At 41.7% G+C, this 22746-nt stretch overlaps 1 protein-coding gene and 1 pseudogene across 2 annotated transcripts; one reads left to right on the top strand and one right to left on the bottom strand.

Moving 5' to 3' along the window:
* The first annotated feature begins 3066 nt into the window (after positions 1-3066).
* On the top strand, positions 3067-8989 carry LOC103695690 (glucan endo-1,3-beta-glucosidase 3-like). Its single transcript, XM_008777082.6, has 4 exons — positions 3067-3645; positions 5598-6854; positions 7565-7592; positions 8550-8989. The coding sequence occupies exons 1-4, from the start codon at positions 3591-3593 to the stop codon at positions 8701-8703; spliced, it is 1494 nt and encodes a 497-aa protein (XP_008775304.4). The 5' UTR covers positions 3067-3590; the 3' UTR covers positions 8704-8989.
* Positions 8990-17417: 8428 nt separating this feature from the next.
* On the bottom strand, positions 17418-20052 carry LOC103697633 (G-type lectin S-receptor-like serine/threonine-protein kinase At2g19130 pseudogene; annotated as a pseudogene). The gene has a single exon (XR_015987235.2). The product of XR_015987235.2 is annotated as a G-type lectin S-receptor-like serine/threonine-protein kinase At2g19130 pseudogene (transcript).
* Positions 20053-22746: the final 2694 nt, after the last annotated feature.

Genomic DNA, 22746 nt, shown 5'->3' with positions numbered 1-22746 from the left:
TAGGAAAAGAACTTTGTGAAAGAAATGATGTATTTACGGTTTTGTTTACGGTTTTGTTTACGGTTTTGATCACTGCTCAACAAAAGTATCTTTTTTTGAGCATGCTACTTTCTTAATTTTCTTTTTTGAAAAAATCCAACCAAACAAAAGGTATTTCTCTATTTTTTTTGTCGACCACACTTTGTCCGCTTCTCTTTCCACGGACCAAATGAGTTCTAAATAATATAAATTCACTTTCATGCATAGACAACTACTTTTTAGATTCTAAATTGCATTCAAACAGAACATAAGTTTGAGATATTTGAAGCACATATTTTGGCAACAAATAACATACTAATACAACCTCTTTGATGTACTATATCTAAGTTTAACTGTAAAAGAAAAAGATCACTATAAGAACCCTTTTTTGGTGCTAGGATAATCAAATGGAAATTAGTTAAAGCTATGTCCTTTCAGAGAACTAAAAATAATTTCTTCAATTTTTTGGAGAAAAAAAAAGAGCAAAACACAAATGAAGTGATGCAGTAGAAAGGAGGATTCAAATAAGCAAAACTAACACCAAGATTCATTACAAATTATAGAGTGTCTTAGTAGTTCTTTATATTGGTCTTGAGTCTTGATGTATTTTTGATTTTTAAATTAAATTTACGTTAAAATTGTTAACATTGTATGCATTTATTATTTTCTTAGGATATTCGGAGTGGCTCAGCTTCTCTTTTTGATTTTTGCTATATATTCGAACAATACATCCATCACATGCCCCATACATATTTGTATTTGCTATAGAAAACAAATTACTGTGATGTTAAATGGTACAATCTAAAGAAATGTATGTATATGATGCTTCAAGCTTTATTATCCAAGTAAGAGCTTAGAATTATATTTGCAGCATGCTTTAGTCATATGATATTTGTATATTGCCCAAGATAGTGCACATGGAAAAGTTAGTGGGATCTGTGTATTATTTATATTTGTACCATTGACTTGATTAAAAAATTTGTTTATTATATACTACATTGAAAACTTGTCAATGATCACTGGCTAAGTTGGTTAGCACTATAGCCCAGATGGTGATGGTGCATTAATTTTTTGTTAGTCTAGATGTAAAATAATTATTTTGCTTGATCATGTAACACATATTATGATGTGTCTCTTGTTTATTATATAATTGACAATTTATTAAATGCAATTCATATATCCTTGATCCTTGAGCTATATAGAAGTGGCTTAATTTTTTAAATTATTCAATTTCAAGAATGATCCTAACAAGATTATCTTTTCAAAAATTCTAACTATTCATATAATAACTCTACTTATATATTCCTTGAAAAGCATAAAACATGCTAGACTTCCATAAAAAAAGGGGTTTTAACCCTAGTGAACTTTGAGAGACAATAAGATTTACTAAGAAAGAAAGAAATTCTAAGAGAGATATCTTACCATAACTAACATTTGAGAAATTTCGAGCGAGGAGGAAGAGATACAATTTTAAACAAAGAGAAAAAAATATGAGATGTAATGCATTAAAAAAATCACAAGTTGATTTTTTAAAAAATTGTTTAACATTGAGATTTTAGTTAATATAATTGGATTACAACTAGTTTCCTAAAAATAATCATACATTATAACTAATTGCTTACTTAAAAAATATAATTGGATTCCTTGGAAGGGTTTCATGGACAAAAAGGGACGACTTTTTATTTGATGCAGCCAAATTTTAAAAACAATTGATATCGAAGTGCATATGCCCATAACTAAAAACAAATCTTAAAACTTTGGTTTTCCTTCTCGAATCTTTTAAATAACCAATGGACTTGGAAGTGATCCATGCTATGTTAGTTTTGACTAATTTAGCTATGTTAGCATATCCCTTGTATCATGCTTGTGTGATCTAAAAGAAAAAACATGTCAAGTATTTAAGTAAAAATTAGTGCTATTAAAGAACTTTGAGTTTATCTTTTGGCTTGTGATTTTGTGTGGCAATGCTCATGTGAGATTGGTGTGAGCGGTCGGTTTACAAAAAAAAAAAATGCAACTCGGTCTTTAGAAAGTGGATCCAAATTTCTCAGGTCACTACTTTTCCATTTTCACACAAATATAGGGATTGAGTAAGTGCTTCCCATCCCTCTTTTTATTCACACTCATTTCTTTTTAACAAATACATCATTTCATGCTGACTCTAAAATTGAGAAAAATAGAAGCCTATCATGTTATATGAGAAGTATACTTGTCAAACGACCTTAGCATTGGTAGATCAACCTTCCTTATATATAAGAGGAAATATTTATTTTTTCATCATCTACTTTATATTCCTTTGCCTGGCCCTATCTCATTTTATAACATTCAATATTTGGCAAAGGTTTAGCTATGGGGTACAGGTTCACCGGCGGCAATAAATAAGGCAATGATGCATCCAAATACAAAATAAGAAGAATGAATAACTGAAAATATGATCGGTTTGGGATGAGAGAGGAGTGGAGAGCACGAAATTGGATAATGCATAAATCAATATATGAGCATAGCGGTGAAAGAGGTAGGGAGGTCGGCGGATAATGGGTGGTGATCAACAATTGATCATAAATAGGTGGTGATCAACAATTTATCACAATCTTTCTAAAAACTATGTTAGAGATCAAACACCCTCCTTTGGAGGACCAATGACTCCTCAAAGCCTTCTTTATTCAAGACGCTTTCTATTGGTATTGCGCTTGTAATGGATGGAGAACCAAGTATTGTATGGAAATCAAACACTTACAAAATCGTCGTACAATTTTAATTTAAATTTTCATCCTGGCCGTTCATCAAATCAATCCAAATTCCCCTCGTGATTCGTGCGGACCACCTCTCCCAGAGGATCTTCCCGCCCCCCGGCCTGCGTTCGTACACACCCCCATGGGCCAGCCCTGATGACACCGAATCTAAAAATAACAATAAAAAATGGAAAAAAAGCTGTGGCCGAGTTCGAAAAATGACCGTTGCCTCCCTGGTCGCCACGTAACCGGTAGGCCCAAGTGGGACCCTTTCCTCCTGCCAAAATGCTCCCACGGTGCCTCCAAACTGCTAATTAGCCCCATAGCTAGATCCACCGCCTCGCTCCGTCTACGATCCCCATGCTCGGCGGAAGATCTGCCGTCCGATCGCTCACAGAAGGCTCGTGATCGAGGGAATCGGATGGGAGTCCCTGGAAAGAATGCAAAGCCCCGGTCTTTCCTCTTCTCGGTTCCCCACTTCATTAAAAGCCTCACCTTTACCATATTCCCTCCGTTTTATTCCTCCCAACTCACTCACCCGGGGGAAAAAGGCCTCTTTTTTTTTTTTTTCCAAAACCTTCTTCTCTTCTCAGATTTCTCTCTTCCTCTCGCTTCTTCTACTGGTAATTTTGTTCTTGTTCTTTGGGGTTCTTTTCTCCAGGGGCGGAGAAAAGAGGCTCTTTCCCCCCCTGCGTGCTCTGTTTCTCTTCTCCGCTGTTCCCCTTCTCCGGCGGTTGCTTGGAGTTCTCGATTTCCTATCCTTTACCTATTCTAGTCCCCATAAGTCGATTGCTTTATGTGATTGGAAGGAAGAAGTGTTCTTCTTTTGAAGGGGAATCGATGGTGCCGCTTCTCCTCTTGCTTCTGGCGATCTCAGTGGTTCATGCCGACGAAGGTGCGGATTCTCTTCTTCTCTGATGTCAAAATCTCTCTTTTTCTTCCTTTTTTTTGGCTTCGGATTCATTTTTGAAGCTATTTGATCTCTGCTCTCGGGTGCACCTAGATTTCTTATTCTTCAGCTATTCGTTTTTTTTTTCTTCGGCCTTTTTGGATTATGCGAGAAATGTTAACTGAGAATGTTGAGCTTTGTCAAATCCCTCTCCTGTTGTTCCCATCTATTCTAAGATTCAGATGCTCTACAGATTTTTCCCGTTATTTGTTTCCATTTACAGTTTTACTTCGGTCCAGTGTTGTCGTAGACTTGTCAGGATGGAGTCTTTGTTTTTATTTATTGCATGCAACCTCCCCCCCCCAAAAAAAGCGAGGGTAGGTTGCTTGTCGCAGGGTGGAGTATTAACTCGGCTACCATTCCTTGTTCTAGATCTTACTATTAAATGTTCCAGGCGAGGATGGCGACGCTCAATTTTTTTTCTTGGGGAGTTGGTCGGGTAGTTTTAATCCACGTTAGAAAACCACCACCTTTTTATTTGATTTTGGGGTGACTGGTTGATGCTATGCTATTAACAAATTATATATGTATGTTCCACGAAAGGATGGTAACCCGCATTTCTTCCGGGAGTTTGTCCGGATTCGGGAAGTTTTAATCCATGCACGTTAGAAAACCACCACCTTTTTTTATTTGATTTTGGGGTGATTTGTTGATGCTACGCTATCTTGTGGGTAATATATTAAAGTTTATAGGTAGGCAGTTGATGCGAAAAAAAATTCAGAGCGATCACTCTTTTTCTTGTGTGACTGGAACGAGTTGAGCGAGTTGTCACTCATGCTTGTGATGCGATGGTGACTGTGGCGTGGTGGGGCGAAGTGGGTCCGGGCTGTGCAGCGAATCTCTTTTAGTACCAAAATAAAATCAAAGAGGCCGATCCTTTATGTAACGACAATAATTTCCTCAGCAACCAAGAGCCCATTTTTATCGCAGCAGATCCGCTGGCCCCTCAAACGTACCAATAACCACATCTTGTTTCCTAATTATAGTTTTAAACTTCGTTGGTTGCTTAAAGAATCAATAGCAGATCGAGAGCGAAATAACGTGGACATACTGTGGGAGCTAACTTTAATGCGAGTATTCAAATCTTGGGGCGATTCGACGTCGGAAAGGCATTCCTTCGCCAACTTTATGTGACATACTGTGGCGACGTGATCCCACTCCCTCGCCGTGTCCCGTCATCGACCGGCTTTAATCAACGGTTAGTGATCCGGATGCTCTCTGGCTTCGTCCTCATCGGGTTGGATTTCTTGGATCAATAGACTGTTGGGTTCTTATCCGGCAATTTTGTTTTATTGATTTGTCTCTTTGGTTTAAGGTTGTCTTCGTGCGAAATGCTTGTTCTCGTTCTCGAGATCTGATCGGGACTGGGCAGTCGGTCGGACGCTCGCATAGAAATCTCTATGCGGTTTCTGTCATTCCTATGGTCCGAGACCATGTGGCCTCTGTGGGGACTGGGGAGTCGGTCGGACGCTCGCATAGAAATCTCTATCCATATGGTGGGAATGGACGGTGATCGGAGCACCCGTCGTTCCGATCATCCAAGGCTGGGAATTAATAGACGGCGGATCTCGGGACTCTCATAGAGATGTCTATGCTGTGCGTTCGCACGAAACTCTGCTCACGATTCTGTTGTTCGTACGAAATTTTTCTCCCTTGGCATTCTTTCTGCACGTGGCCACAGGCCAGTCTGTTGCTCGACAGCTAGTCTTCGGTTTCTGTTCCGCTGGACCACGTTAGCAGATATATCATCATAATCGACTCCTTTTCTTTTCCTTCCTTTCGATCCCTCTGTTCAAATAATAAACAAATCGCTTATTAGTTTGTTTTATTTAAAAAGTTTTTTTTATTCTATGTGCGCATTTTAGCGTTTGATGAGGGTTCTGGACTCACGTGCGCAGGGGCGTACATCGGGGTGAACCTCGGGACGGCGCTGTCGGACTTGCCGTCGCCGACTCAAGTGGTGGCGCTGCTGAAGTCTCAGCAGATCCGGCACGTGCGGCTGTACGATGCGGACCCGGCCATCCTGGCGGCGCTCGCCAACACCGGCATCCGCGTCACCGTCTCCGTCCCCAACGATCAGCTCCTCGCCGTCGGCCAGTCCAACGCCACCGCCGCCAACTGGGTCTCCCGCAACGTCGTCGGCCACGTTCCCGCCGTCAACATCACCGCCGTCGCTGTCGGCTCCGAGGTCCTTACCGCCCTCCCCAACGCCGCCCCCCTCGTCGTCCCCGCCCTCCGCTACGTCCACTCCGCCCTCGTCGCCGCCAACCTCGACCGCCAGATTAAAGTCTCCACTCCCCACTCCTCCTCCATCATCCTCGACTCCTTCCCCCCGTCCCAGGCCTTCTTCAACCGCTCCCTCGACCCCGTCATCGTCCCCATGCTCAAGTTCCTCCAGTCCACCGGCTCCTACCTCATGCTCAACGTCTACCCCTACTACGACTACATGCAGTCCAACGGCGTCATCCCCCTCGACTACGCGCTCTTCCGCCCGCTGCCGCCCAACAAGGAGGCCGTCGACGCCAACACTCTGCTTCACTACACCAACGTCTTCGACGCCGTCGTCGACGCCGCTTACTTCGCCATGGCTTATCTTAACGTCACCAACGTCCCCGTCGTCGTCCTCGAGTCCGGCTGGCCCCACAAGGGTGATCCCTCGGAAGAGCCCGACGCGACCGCCGACAACGCCGACACCTACAACAGCAACCTCATCCGTCACGTGCTCAACAGCACCGGCACCCCGAAGCACCCGGGCGTCCCTGTCCCGACCTACGTTTACGAGCTCTACGACGAGGACCAGCGCCCCGGGGCGCTGTCGGAGCGCAACTGGGGGCTCTTCGATGCCAACGGGCTGCCGGTGTACACGCTGCACCTCACCGGGTCGGGGGTGTTGCTGGCGAATGACACGACGAACCAGACGTACTGCATCGCGAGGGATGGGGCGGATGCGAAGATGCTGCAGGCGGCGCTCGACTGGGCGTGCGGGCCGGGGAAGGTGGATTGCTCCGTGCTGATGCAGGGGCAGCCATGCTATGATCCTGACACGGTGGAGGCGCATGCGACGTATGCGTTCAGTGCGTATTACCGTGGGATGGGGATGGCTTCGGGGACGTGCTACTTCAATGGGGTCGCCACCGTTACTACCACCGATCCAAGTGAGGAAGCTCTCTCTGTTTTTTGAACATTCAATTTGAAATTAATTTCCCACCCTCTCGTTGCCAGAAATTTGCATTTGGTGCTCCACCCACCACTTAATTTGATGTTAAATTTAGCGTTTTTCTAAACAAAATCAGCATGCCTTTAGTCATTAGTTCGACGACTAACATTATGTTGCCGAGTTCATGCATAAAGCTTGGGGCACCCTCCAGGAATTCATACATCAACTCTATATTGATGTAGCATTAAGCTCTATCATGGTACTTAACTAGCAATGGGAAATATCTGCTATAAATGGGGGAACAAGTATGCTTGTGAGCATCTATTACAGGGTATGTATTTTTGTTAGGTATAGCAATAGCTGTTAGATTTTTTTGTTTTTTTTAAAATCTTACGTGGGCCATATCGTACTTTTATTATATAAGTGCAAAAGAATTACACATCTGCACTATCTTAAATTTGTGTAATAAGAACATTTTGGCTCCAAATAGTTATCACTTTTGCTGTATAGGGTGTGTAGAAAATTAACTCATTTGAAAATGCGTATGCACATACAGTTCGAGCATGCATGCATGCAACTAATTTAGCATTGTGTCATGAAAGATATTGGTTCGGAAAGGCATTTGATTGATAAAATGTATGTACTGTTCTTAGAATGCAAGATCAAATCATGTCAGTTGTTTATATCTGGGTATTTCTTTTGATGCAGGTCATGGTGCCTGTATATTTCCTGGAAGGTATGTTGCTTTTACCCAAGAAAATGTCAAATTGCTTATGAACCAGTAGTTTTAATATAGTATCAGTTTCTTGTATGTATTTTTTTCTAAAAACAAATATTTTAGATTGTAGAAGTAAAAACCATTTGGAATCATTTAGCTTTTGTTGGCCTCGCCTGTAGGAGTGCTCCTTGTATTATATCCAACAAAGTCATTCATATTTTCATTAGCAAAGACCAAAAAACCATATGAATGATTTAATTCCAATAGAAAATAATATAGGTCATGTAAATCTTACAATTGGTACTGGAGTCTGGCATTTTCTTTGATATCTATACTACTTAAGACCAGAAGAATTGGCAGAAAAAATTGTGTACCCTTTCCTTCTTCCTTCTATTCTGGTCGGTCAAATGGCCAAGATATTTTGTTATAGGTTTTGATAAAATCAAAGATGCTTTATGATATGTTAATGTTATATTTTGGAATGTTCTTAGAGTTCTTATGCTGACACAGACCCCTTTGTTTTCGGAGTTGGCTTGAAGTGTCAAAATCCAATATGAGATTCATTCAACAAATGTCTCATTCATTGCATCATAAAGTAAGAATTCAATAACATTGAAACACAACTCAGAGACCTTGACAAAGCTTCTATCAGAACATTGTTAAGCAAAAGATTTTTCTGATACACTGGTCAGCAGCGACTAGGCTTAACTCTGTTTATTTCGAAATTATACTTCAGAATCTGTTTTTTCTTCCTTAGAGGTGGCTGCCCTTTTCCTTCAGGCCTTTGTGCCTGCGAGTTCGTACTCTCTTCTTGTTCCCTTAGATGTCCAAGACCCTTGTGATGCCATGTTTTAGTCATTGATGTCCAAGACACTGGTCATTCGCTTTTGGAGATCATTACAAATTACATGCTTTTGGTAGTCAGTCCAGCTTTACAGTCATGAGATTTGAGATATTTGATTGTTTCTTGTGCAGTGGTGGAAAGAATGGCACCTTCTTGAATGGCACATCACTGGCACCCACCTCTAATTCCACCTCGGCCGAATCTGCCTCTCCTCGCAATTTCCATGACACCAAGTTGCTCCTTCAAATCTTCGGAGCCCTGCTATTGAGAATGATATTCTTGTAATTTATGATCTCTCTCCTTTTTGTTCGGGTGATTCATACCAGAAGCCATGGAATTGAAAATTGGATTGAATGTGGACTCCTGAGGGGGGATGTGCTGCCTTTTTTCAATGATGAAGCTAGCTGCATTGGTGCACCCAATTTTGTCTCCTGCTCAGGCGAAGGATTTTCGTGGAATTGGATTAGTTCATTTGCCATTCCTTTTGTTTCTATTTCTTTAGCTGGACTGACTACAAATTTTTGTACAACTAAGTGGTTGATGATCCAAGAACTAGAGACTGTTTCTCTCATATGGCACTCCGTCAGCTGATATGTTATTTGTTGCAATTGGTTTGCTCTTTTTTCATTTTTCCTCGTCCTTGCTATATTGCTGATAGATTCTGAAATCTATTTGTGAATGTCAGAATCAATTAACTTGTAGAGGGTATTGTTTCAAGGCAAATACGAGTGCTGCAGAAAGTCTTTGGCTACTTCAGTTGAACAAATTGATAAGCTTTTTGTAGCGTGCTTGTTTTTTTGTTTTTTTGGCTGCGATGGGTGACTTGTATATTTTTAGTATGGATGCATAAAAAAAAAAAAACTCAAAAATAGTAAACAGCAGACCATTTACATAACAGAACATGAATGGGTGCTCATTGCTCTCCAAATTGAAGCTATTTGATGCCTTTTCATTTTGAGATGGAATGCCGAGAGCTCAGGGATGACAAGTTTTTGTCCTAATCCTGTTTATTTAGGTTATTCTAGCTAGGGATGTAGGGATAGGGAACTCAATCCAACATCACATCTTTCTACATGGAAGGTCAACTTGGCATGGCAACTAGAAGTGCAAATAGGTTGGGTTAGATCATAAGTAACTCCAATCCGATCCGTTTTTTTGTTCGGATCCTAATTTTGGACTTAAGTCCAGCTCAATAGAAGATGAAGTCGGGGTTGGATCCATCGCTACAATTTTTGACCTAACGAATCATTTGGGTCGGGTTTATGTATAATCTGAATCTAACCTAAAAATTTCGAATTCAATTCGGATCTACTCATCTATGACTTCAGAATTTGTTTGGATCCTACGGGCTGAGTCGAGTCGGGTCTGAAATTTTGTAAACCTCCAACTGACCTACAAAATGGAACAAATCTAATTTTGGGACCCGATTTGGCTCTATAGGTCGTCCAAAAAAGTTCGAATCGGATCTAAAAAAAGTCCAATTGGATTGGATCATGGGTCAATCCGACCCGTTTACGGCCTTAATGGCAACCAATTTAATCCCCGTGGAATAAGAGTGTTATCAGAACCGCACGATGCTCCTGTGGCCTGAATTCCGCTTTATTGGTCATGTGGGGGCCATGCCACGACATTTTCTGCGAGGATGCGGACACGTCAATTTTGGTATATTAACGATACACGAGGGCTTATTGGTAATGTCGCAACCAAGGAGTCCCGGATCGTAGGGGTAGTTCTATATACACCCCCCCTATTGCTCAGGACACCCTCCAAAAACCAAAAAAAAATACCCAAACTAACCTTTAGTGTAATTACCATATTGCCCTTGAAATTTTCTCATACACCCCCCCTTCCTCCTCCTCCGTTTCGTTTTGAAAAGAAAAAAAAAAAACACCCCTCAAACCCCCCTTAAACCCCTCCTCCCCCGTTCCCCCTTCTCCCTCTCGTCGCCGGCATTCTCCCGATCTTCGACCACCTCGCCGGCTTCTCCCGGAACCACCTCGCCGGCTTCTTCCGAAATTTTTTTTTTACGGTTCGTGCTCCGTTCGGCACTGGATCGCCGAACAAAAGGCTTCTGTTCGGCTGAACAGTGCCGAACAGAAGCCTTCTGTTCGGCAACCCTCAACCGAACAGATCTGTTCGGCTGCACAGTGCCGAACAGAAGGCTTCTGTCCGGCACTGTTCAGCCGAACAGAAGCCTTTTGTTCGGCGATCCAGTGCCGAACGGAGCACGAACCGTGAAAAAAAAAATTTCGGGAGAAGCCGGCGAGGTGGTTCCGGGAGAAGCCGGCGAGGTGGTCGGAGATCGGGAGAATGCCGGCGACGAGAGGGAGAAGGGGGAACGGGGGGGTTTTGGGCGTTGGCGAGGTGTTTTGGAGGGGAAGAGCGGGGTGGAGGGGGGTTTGGGGGGTGTAGAGAGCAATTTAGGTGAGGGGGTGGGGAGGGTGGGGGGTAATTTAGGAATTTTTAATTTTTTAGGGGTGTCCTTAGCAAATGGGGGGGTGTAGAGAGTATTTATTTTTTTTTTAATTTTTGGGGGGTGTCCTGAGCAATAGGGGGTATATAGAACCACCCCTACGATCCGGGTGGTTCTATATACACCCCCCCTATTGCTCAGGACACCCCCCAAAAATTAAAAAAAAATTAAATACTCTCTACACCCCCCCATTTGCTAAGGACACCCCTAAAAAATTAAAAATTCCTAAATTACCCCCCACCCTCCCCACCCCCTCACCTAAATTGCTCTCTACACCCCCCAAACCCCCCCCACCCCGCTCTTCCCCTCCAAAACACCCGCCGGCTTCTCCCTTCCGCCCAAAAAACCTCGCCTCAAGCACCTCGCCGGCGGCCAAACCCCCTCCGTCTCCCTTTGAACTGTTCCGCCCAAAGCACCTCGCCAACGCCCAAAACCCCCCCGTTCCCCCTTCTCCCTCTCGTCGCCGGCATTCTCCCGATCTCCGACCACCTCGCCGGCTTCTCCCGGAACCACCTCCCCGGCCATCTCCCGAGCAACGAGCACCTCGCCGGCGCCTCCACGACCACCTCGAGGTAGCTCCCCCCCCCCCTCCCCAAATCGTTCGGCACTGGTTCTTTGAACCAGTGCCTTTGGTTCGGCCCCATGGGGCCGACCAAAATACATTGGTTCGGCCCCATGGGGCCGACCCAATGTATCTTGGTCCCCATGGGGCCGAATCCAATTTTTTTTTTTTTTTTTTCTGTTGCTAGACTAAGGATTATTTTTATTCCCAAATTTTAGCCTAGATCACGTCCTTAGGGTGAATTGGATACCCAACATCAAGGACTTAAGTTTTTCATTACTAGATTAGATAGTAATTTGAGAAGTAGGGATAATTTAGAATCATTATCATATAGCATTAACATGGTGCATCCAAATATGATGATCTTGTTACCTTCATCGATGTCATTCTTGATCTTGGAATGATTATCTCATATCAAATGCTCTATCAAATAATAAAACCACAACATTAGTTAACGAACAAAAACTAAAAACAAAAACTAAGAACTGCGGCATAGTTTTAGGTAAAGTCTATTATTGAGTTATGTCTTGAGTTTACGAGTCGTATACTTTTGAATTATCATTTATGTATGCAATTGAAGTAACATTGAATTATTTATCACAAAACCCAATCATGTAGATTCCAAGAAGTAACTTGTTTCTTTTTTGGCTTGTTTTATCATTTATCATTTATGTATACAATTGAATTATTTTCTTTGATATAGCCTAACATTGAATTTCTATATTTTCAGACATGGATCCCGGTCCCTCCAGAGTTAGACCTACGGCGTCAGCTAGGAGACGTCGTGCTAGGATTGCTTCTCCCGAGCCTGCCCATATGCCATCGCCCTCTCCTGAGTCAGAGCATGATGATATGCCCGCTAGGGGCGAAGACGATGAGTCCGTTGGACCGAGTACAGCACCCTCTCATTCGGATCCAGCACCCTCTCATTCGGACGTACAGCAGTACACGCGTCGACGACGGCGTCATAGGGATTGATGATGGAGCCTTTATTTTGATTATGTAGCTTCGACTTTTTTTTTTGTGTAATTTGAAACTGTTGATATTAATGAAAAATATATATTTTTGGTACATTTACGTGTAATCTTTGTAAAGCCTGGCCCGTTCTATTTTACACAAATATAACAGTGCACATAACAATCAATCTAACAATGCGAAGACAGATATTTTTTGATTTATATTGATGATGGAGTTTCACAGTACATGACTCTAAGAGCCCAAAAAAATTTACAACTTTCAAAAATTGTACATATATAAACAATCAATCTAACTCTACTGTCTCGCTAATTATAACATTAGGTGAGATGCTCTCTTTGAACTGTTGAATCCGGGCTTCATATGAATTTTCCCATCCGGTAGCACAAGGAAGATGATATTTTCGCCAGTTGGTCGCTACTCGATTGCACAATACATTATAATACCTCGTAAGTTGTAAATTCGCTTGTGTAATCCAGTACAAATTCTGATCCAATTATACTCGATTCGGTTGTAGCATAGCCCTACATATAAAATAATTTATCACCAAGAATTAATGAATCAGATGATCTGTTCGGCACAAAATTCAGCACGGCACGCGATTTGGCACCAGAAGGCTTCTGTTCGGCTGCACAGTGCCGAACAGAAGGCTTCTGTTCGGCTGCACAGAGCCGGACAGAACCCTTCTGTTCGGCTGCACAGCACCGGACAGAAGCCTTCTGCACAGCGCCGAACAGAAGGCTTCTGTTCGGTTGAGGGTTGCCGAACAGAAGGCTTCTGTTCGGCACTGTGCAGCCGAATAGAAGCCTTTTGTTCGGCGATCCAGTGCCGAACGGAGCACGAACCGTGAAAAAAAAAAATTTCGAAACAAGGTGGAACACGTACCTTTGCGGCCGATTCTTCGTCCCAAATCACTAGTTGCTTGTCCATGCTTCGAATGGGGCTTAAATCTCCTTCAAAGATCGCCTAAACGATGTAAATGGATCGAGGGGTTTAAGGGGGGTTTGAGGGGTGTTTTTTTTTTTCTTTTCAAAACGAAACGGAGGAGGAGGAAGGGGGGTGTACTGTAAAAATTTCAAGGGCAATATGGTAATTACACTAAAGGTTAGTTTGGGTATTTTCTTTTTGGTTTTTGGGGGGTGTCCTTAGCAATAGGGGGGGTGTATATAGAACCCCCCGGATCGTAGCCCTAATTTTCTAGGGCTACAAATACCCAATGGCCCCCAACCTGTCGTCTAATTTTGTTTTGGCTTTCATCTCCGTTCCTGTTCTCGATTTAATTTTCTCTTATTCTTCTTCTGATTAGATTAGATTTTTACTATTTCTTTTCATTTGCTTCATATCTTTGTGTTATTCTTCATTGGAGCACTCTTGGCTTAGAGATATAGCTTGGATCGGATCCCCATCGATCCGGAGCTTTGGGATACAAGAGATGCGAGATTGATTCCATGGTACCTCTGGACGTGCGGTTTCCTGATCTCCCGTGGATCCTTGCATTTTCTCGTAGGCTATACATCATTCTCTCCAATCTAATATCAGGAAATCTTTTTCTCTCTTGCGATATTTTAACTCCGCTTTATCGTGTCTATGATTCGCTTTTCTTCTGTGTTTTATTTTGGAATTTTGGGCTCGATGATGATCTGTTTTGCTTTAACCACACCGAAAGAGAAGCCGGAGGAGAGGGATCGTTTATGGTCCCCGATTTCTCTTCTTTGGTCTGTTGATCTTTTGCTTGGTGTTGCCTGGGGATCTCTTCCTTCTTCTCGTGGGGGTCTCGCTCTCTTTGGAGTGGATTTCCCTTGGGAAGAGGAGAGGAGTGAAGGCTTCGGCAAGCTTGGGCGCGGCAGATCCAATTGGGTTCCCCATGTGCGATTCTCCTCTGATGGACCTTCCTGGAAGTGGAAAACTTTGGCCATAAGACTGAGAGCATTATTACATTAATATTACTTTTTGCTGATCTCTAATGGTTGGTTTTTTTGTATGTGTTTCATGATCTGTATATATATATATATATATATATATATATATTTTCAAATTTTAAGTTTGTCTGTGTCGAAAGTTGAATCAAATCAGATCGACTAAAATTCTAATTTTAATGAATCGGACTGGTCAAAGAATTGTTCGATCTCAGGTCGATATTATTTGAGTTTTCAGTGGATTTTTGCTATTGTGGTTTAGATTGGATTGACGGATTTTTTTTTTTAACCTCAATTAGTTTTTCTCGTTCACATCACTTGATATCAACACCATTTTCACATCATTTTTTTTATATTTGTATCGTGGAATTATGCCTCTTTGTGATCTTTTGGCGAGTAGTTTAAAGACACTATGAAAGAAAATCTTTGGTAGATGTTCTTTTTCTTGTTTTAATTTTTAGTGTGAGTTTTTATTTTCAATTGTTCTTTATTTCAGTCTTTGATCTTTTGCTAAATCGATGTGGATTGCAAGGTATAAACCTTAAAACCTTAGTTTTTTCCCAATGTTTTAGGACAATATAGTTCGCTTAATTAAACTCTAAGAATTATACCATTGGGCCTTCAAAAAAAATCTATCATGGGTACTAATTTTTTTAATAATGTTTTTGTTTTGTTCATATATTCAAGTGAAATGTGGTACTTTGTTTAAGATTCCATTCTTTTTGGCATCATCAATCTGCTCCTAAAGTGTTAGCCTTATTCAACTAGTAATTGAGTTCTAGAGTACTGAAAACGGAAAAAACATCATCTTGTTTTACATTGTTCGAATACAAAATGAAGGACAAAGAAATTTAATTATTCTTGAAATAAAAAAATTGTTTGGCATTTACCTTCTTTATAAAATTCAGAAAGAGGAGAAAATCTACAAAGACTATGAGAGATCATCCTTCTGGGGTACTCGATGTTGGGTGAGAGCAGAAAGCCCCCTCAAGGACTATGTCGCGGTATCTTAACATTGTGACCGCGTAGACCTTGCCCTCACAGGCCCTTCAAGCATCTGTTTTGAAATATATTCCGATGTCGTTTGTAATTCTCTGTCTAGGCTGCAATCAAGCTCCATGAAGGTGACATTCTACGCTTACTAGATGCGAAGTTGGAGGGCAATGCCAATGTAGAAGAGCTTAGGCGAGCATGTAAAATTGCTTGTTGGTGTATTCAGGATCAAGAGAGCAGTAGGCCAACAATGGCACAAGTCGTTCGACAATTGGAAGGTCTTTTAAGTGTCAGCATGCCTCCCATCCCTCAGATACTTCGGAAACTTGTCATGGATGACAGTGAAGGCGATAGGGATGCTGAATGCTTCCGCATCTCCTTGGAGTCTTCAGAGGAATTCTCACACAGCTCAAAAATAGATCATTCGATGGTGATTGGGTAAATTCCATGTATTGAGAGGATGATCATGTTTTCAACGTGGATTCTTTGATTAGTTCTGCTTGACATCAACTACGGTGATGGTAGAATGCCCTTCCTTTCTTGAACTCCGACGAAGTGATAAATTTATGGTTCTCACAGAATGAAGCTTTAGTTGCCTTCTCCTTTCCCTCTCTTTCTCCACTATGTAACCGTTGGCTTCTTGGCCCCTTGCAAATGTGTCACCTTTCATTTCTTAATGAAAACCAACGAGACTTTCATCTTTTAATAAAGAAATTTTCTTATAGATATTCCTTCGAAAGTGACATATTCTGCGTCTGTAGTCCCTCAAAACAAGGCATGAGGGTTAAAGGAAACTACCAAAGGAGCCTTCCCACACTTCTCATCCCATCAAAGGAGGTTGCGGCACTTCTTTTCATTTTGTGAGCTTATTAGAACTGAGAAGATTCTCAGACATACCTGAAGGAGAATATGATCCTGGAATATCCAAGTGCATTTTTGATGTGGATTTACACTTATATCTCCAAAGAGACAATATGGCAAATACAAGTGAATTAACCCTATGAAGGGCCATACTAAGGTGGTGTTTCGCTCCATTGGCATTATTTCCATTGGAAGAGGAGATTAGAACTGGTTTATTTGAAGTCATCCTGTCACAGTGGACTGGTTATCACATAAACCTAGTTATTCTCTGAATACTAGTCATAAGGACGGAGTAAGAGCCTGAAGTTTACATATGAATCACAATTATACCTCTCATTGTAGCATTTGGTCTGATCTTTCGTCTGGATTGTATGATATATGCCAGCTCCAATCTATAGTCTAAAGAATAAATACAGAACTAGAGTTGAAAATAGCTTGGATATTATCCATCTGTATGCTTTTTTGCATTTTAAGGTTGATACATGTGCATGTACCTGTCCTGAAAATGAATACTTATATGGATCTTTATAAGTTCTTCCAAATTCACATATGGAAATGGATATTAATTTATTATTTGCATATGGATATGGATCTCAGGACACTGTGATGAGGATATGGTAACGTCGTAACATAGAGATGATTCTTGCTGATGTTATAATTTATTTGGATTATAATTCCAGTTTTAAGACTACTTTTATGTTGGTTTACTTTTAGAGATTTATCCCATCATTTTTTTTTCACCCGACTCTATTTTCAATATTTGGCTTATATATTGTGGATATATGATTCACATCTGTCATATCTGATTCTTATCTGTATTTGTATAAATGGAGTTTGTATCTGTAATTTTTTTGATAAGAAATTTGCATCTGTTTTTGTTTATACAACAGCGGCAATTCTTAATTGTGTCTGTATTTTGTATCAGCTGAACATAGATGGATATGTATGCACAAGTGTTTGACCTTTTGCTGATGGGCATGAATGCAGATAAGAAAATGAAAGAAATAATAAAAGTAATAACCATATTTGGAGTAAATGAAGTAATTAACATGGACGTGTGTCTTCCATTGATTTGTTATAAGTTGAGAGCTTGTAACCCATTATCTAGAGTCAAACTAATCAGGAAAGGGCGAGGAAGAACAAATCCCAAGTATAAGATAGTATGTTTACACCTGAAGAGAACAGAGGGAACAACTGTAGAAAAGATCAACCAAAGCCATTTACCGTAAACGAGGATCAACATAAGGTATTATTCTAAAGGGGTTTCAAGAAGGCAGGACATTCTTCTGTGTCTATATAACATCATACAGAAATGGCCAAATATTCCACTAATACAACATGATTTTTTATTTAGTACATGTCTGCCAATCACCATGGCATGCTTTAAACTTGAGCAGCATAGAATTACCCTGTAGACAAGGTGCTGTTGAAGCCATCCGTGGAAAGTTTCTGAAGCAACCTAGGGATCGGAGGCATTCCCATATCTAAAACTCCCTCCAATTGCTGAACCACGTGTCCCATTGTCGGTCTACTGGTCTCCTGATCCTGAATACACCAGCAAGCAATTTTGCAAGCTCGACTAAGCTCTTCTGCATCGGCATCGCCCTCCAACTTCTGATCTAGTAAGCAAAGAACATCCCCTTCATTCACTTTGATTGCAGCCCAGAGAGGGAAGTACACAAATTCTCCATCTTTGGTTCTGTCTGTGTTTCGCCTGCCTGAGATTATCTCAAGGAGCATCAATCCATAGGTATAAACATCGGCTTTTGGAGTGATGGCAGAGCCTGTGAGCCATTCTGGAGCTAGATAGCCTAAAGTTCCTCTCATGCTTGTCAGCACTCGGCTAAATTCATGGCTAAGGAGCTTTGCCATACCGAAGTCTGCAATCTTCGGACACATATTCATATCTAGAAGTATATTCTCAGGCTTGATATCGCAGTGCATGATGCATTCTCTACATTTCTCATGCAGATAAGCTAAGCCTCTCGCAGTCCCCAGTGCAACTTGGTACCGCTGATTCCAGTCTAAGATCTCAGAGCTACTTCTGAACAAACACGAATCTAACGAACCCCTGGGTATGTAATCATAAACCAGTAGCCTTCTGTCACCCTCAGAGCAGAACCCGAGGAGACGGACTAGATTGACATGGTGAATCATCCCGATCGTGCTCACTTCCATCCTGAACTGCTTCTCCCCTTGCCTGACACCTTCAAGTTTCTTGACAGCTATGACAGTCGAGTCCGGCAAAATTCCCTTGAACACAGCCCCAAAACTTCCTTGCCCGAGCTTCTCGGAGAAATCCTTGGTGGCCCTCTTTATATCTTTGTAATCAAATGGAACCAGAAAACCTCGAGCTGCCTCAGGAACTCCAAGGGCAGGTTTCCTCCAGAATCTCCAGATCAACACCGAAACAAGGCTGGTGATAAGAACAAGACCTGCCACAGAACTAATGAGAGCCACAGTCCTCGCCTTCTCAGATTTAGGCCTCACCAACTCGGAACCAGCAAGCCGAAGATAAAGAACTCCCAACATTTCATCATTATTAGAACCAACAGACAGTTTTTTAAGGCCGAGAAAACCCCTGTTCCACATCAAACACTTGGTATCATAAGAATAAGCGACACATGAGCAATTGTTCAGGCAAGTGGATTCGCACTCTTCGGTGCTGTTGGCTGCTAAGGATTCAGGATTAGTGGGCAGCTGCACATCGGATAACCTCACGAATCCATCATTTCCATCGCACCACAGAGATGTTTTTCTAGCACAGCCTCTGGTGTGGTCGCCTAAATTCCATTCTTCCATGGACAGAGGCTCAAAGCCTTGCAAACACTCGCAGGAGGGAGAGCTGTAGTTGCGGCAGCTGCTGAAGGACCCGCAAAGAGCATAAACATCGCATGGATCCCTTGGAAGCGAGCAATACAATGCCCACTCCTCAGTAGCAGGGTCCCATTGCTGCCGTATCATGCGGCCTGTGAAATCCAACATGAAGTTCGAGATAGAAGAAGCGTCGCGGACATAATAACTGAAGTAGTTCACGTTCTTGTCGGCAGCATAGCTGAAGTTGAAGAAGTAGTTCGATCTCATTTCTGGGATCGCACTAAATATTTGCCCATCCCAAACCCCAGTAGTGAAGTACTGTCGAGTCCTGTTAGCCAGAAAGTAGAACTGGCTGATGCCATCCGGGCTGATCTCGACAGAGAACGGGCCGGGTGAAGGATCTTCCAAATTCCTCCACGAGGTGAGGAATCGGTCCACTTTGTTGAGCTTGTCATACCCCAGCTTTGCTCCGGGGAGCCATGCGTTTGTTGGGTGATCAAAGCTCTGCCAGAAAAGATGAGAACCGTGCTCATCTTTTAAGATGAGATTACCGTTGTCAAGCAGCACTGCGATCGTGGAGTTTGAAGCAGTGGAGGTCGAATTGGATGACCAGATTTGGTTTTTGGAGTCCAAGAGGACTAGATTGCCGCCATCTTCAGATAGCTTCAGCTCTGAAGCTGAAGCATTCGAGACAGGTTTCTCCCTGTTCGCCACCCAAGCAACAGTTTGCTTGGAGACCTTCTTATACCAGATGCCTACGTAATACTTATGGGAGTTACCTGGGGAGAAGAAACCAAATTCGAAGTTGCCACCCTCGGACACCAAGGTCTGGTCCCCAGAGAGAGATTGACCTTGAGAGAGGGTGTCAGCAGCAGTATGGAGTTTGGCACTGGAGGAGAAGAATAGAAAGAAAGGAAGCAACAGAAGAGCAGTGAACAAGAGTCTGATGATAGCCATCTCTCTCTCCAAGAACATAATACTATACTGATATCTGTGGAGAAGCAGAAGCAGCAGAAATACTTGTTATTTAAAAAGAGTTAATCAAGTGATGCCTACGTCGACCCAAACTGCTTATTTAAGATATTTCATGCAGTTGGCAGCTGAGAGACTGAAAGAAAGCCAGCAATGCACGAAAGCTAATCCATTGGTTACTCTCACATGGTGCATCAGTGAGTTGGTCACATGTCGCATCCATCTACGAGAAATCCCTCATTGAATGGTTCGCATGCAGCATCATTGAGAAGATCCTGCAAACAGGAAAAAGCTGGGAAGTAGAGATGATGAAAATCACGTTAAACAAACTAAGGAGCACAAATCAATTAGTATGATCTGCATCTGGACAGGTCAAAAGTTCTTGAAGTCAGCCTAGATTGTGAAAGTGCCACATAAGTCAAAGCGCGGAGCTATCAGTCATTAATTTGCTCTAATTACGGCCTCTTATCCGCGAAGTTGAAAAAGTTGCCATTAAGAATCTTTTCCACAAGGAAGAATAGGCCTTTGACAGCTTGGGACACTTGGGGTTCCCTCTCTACTCAGGCAGCTCCTCAGACGGTATTTGTCACCTGAGAGCCCCCATCCCCAAGCTTCTTCAAGGTTAATTTCGACGGATCGATGCTAAATGAAGGTACACGGGGTGGTGCGAGCTTTGTTATACAGGGCCCGCACTCCAGAGTGGTGGTAGTGGGTAGCTGCCAGTTGTTTAACACGTCGGTTTCGGAGGCAGAGTTGCAAACTGCCTGGGCCGGTCTCCGACATGCGCAGCAGGTGTTGCAGGCTTGTTCGATCATTCTGCAGGGCGATTCGGCCACGGTTATCAGGTGGATTCGGAAGGGGCCAAGGGGCGAGAGCACAGACCACCTCTTGATCCGGAACATAGGGATGATGATGAGGGATGGGATGGCCTTTCAGGCCGAGTATGTATTTAGAGAAGCTAACAGGGCGACCGACTGGGTGGTTGCCTACGCGGCCCACCACTCAGGGTACATTCTCTGATCAGAGGAGGAGGAGCTGCCACAGGCACTCTGCAAGCTAATATTTTTTTTTATTTTATTGAATATATTCGTATACGTATTGTATGAACAACCTATCAAAAAAAAAAGAAAAAAAAAAAAGAAAGAAAGGATCGGACATCCGCTGACTGCTAAATGGCATTTCACATCACATACACTCTTCTTCCCTTGTCCTCTACTTGATAAAACATTAGTTTGAAATCTTCAAAGTAGGATAGAGAAGAAATTGACGGCGGCAGTGCTCGAGGGCGGTGTCGGTCTTGCAGCAGTCACAGTAGGCATGGAGGAGGAGAGAGAGGTCGTAGGCGACGGTGGGGTGAGGGTGGGGGGATGTTGCCGGCGAGGTGGGGGCGGAGGTGGGAGGCAACCGTACGTGGAGTTCCCGACCGGAGAGGTGGAAGAAGGTCTGAGGATGAATGTGAAAGCGACAGGATTCTTTGTTTAATTACAAAAAAAAAAAATGTTGACATGTACCGCTGGTCATCCGATTATACATCTAAAACTATTCAATTTTAAATGGAGGGGCACAACTTTGTATTTTATAAAAAAAAATACACCAGAATAATATTTTTAGAATATCATTTTATTATAATAATGTTATTATAATCTATAATAATATGATATTATTATTTTAATATATTGTTCTTATATTATACCATCGAAAAACTGTTGTTATAAAATATTGTCAACTTTATTACTGTTATTATAATTTGAAAAAAATGCTTCTATGTGAACATGGGTATTTTGTGTAAAAAAAAAAATTTCAATCCATTTCAAGTTGGGCTTTTGTCTACCTCCAGTGGTCTATTTTCAACTTTTAAAGTCTGACCTTCTAGAATTTTGGTTTTCTAAAAACAATACCAAAGAGAGCCTAAATACTTTATGACATATTTCAATACACCGGAATAATGGAAATCATCCATTTTTTTTAATTATATGATGTATAGATTAGAGACAACCATATTTTTTTTATTCCTAGATACTTTTAGTAATATGGATTATAACAATCCTGAATTTAGATATCCTATTATTGATTTTAAAATTGAGAAGAACATATACCATCTCTTCTCTCGAGAGAAGTAAAATCTATTTTTCTCTCAAAAACCACTTTGACAGTCTCCTATGCCTTGTATAGACACAAAGATGGATACATAAATAATCTTAGATCATGTTTTACTATGATTTAAATAATAAAATCTATTAATTTTCAATCTATAAATATTTTTTTTAACATGTGTAGATTATGATCAATAAATCGTATTCTCAATTTAAAAGTTTTATTATGTATTTTAGAACATTAGCATAGTAGTGACCTTATCCATATGATACACAGGTTAAAAGACCACTAACATAGATGATTTTTCAATTTTAAGCAATTATAGTGGTATAAATTATTATCAGTAATGTGGAACTTTAATTTGTATAGCTATATTTGGTTTTAGAGTTGAGAGAGGTAAATACCCTCTCGATCAATGAGATGGATCTTTAATTTGAATACTCTGTTATTGATTTTGGAGCTTAGAGAAGATGATATCCTCTCCTCCTGGGAGGAGCAAAATCTATAATACAAGTAGACAGGCATACCACATGATCCATTGAAACAATACCCATGTTGAAATAAATTAACATGGACCTGTGCCTTCGCATAGTTATAACAAAATGGCTTGTTAAGCCCCATCCAGAGAGTCCATAAACAAGGAGAAGGGCTACTAAACAACAAAT

Source organism: Phoenix dactylifera, chromosome 5 (genome assembly GCF_051530095.1).
Source record: "Phoenix dactylifera cultivar Ajwa chromosome 5, Ajwa_hap1_PhDact_Kaust_v1.1, whole genome shotgun sequence".
Taxonomy (NCBI): Eukaryota; Viridiplantae; Streptophyta; class Magnoliopsida; order Arecales; family Arecaceae; genus Phoenix; species Phoenix dactylifera.
The sequence above is the reverse complement of the archived record's forward strand: the minus strand, read 5'-3'. Positions and strand labels throughout refer to the sequence as shown.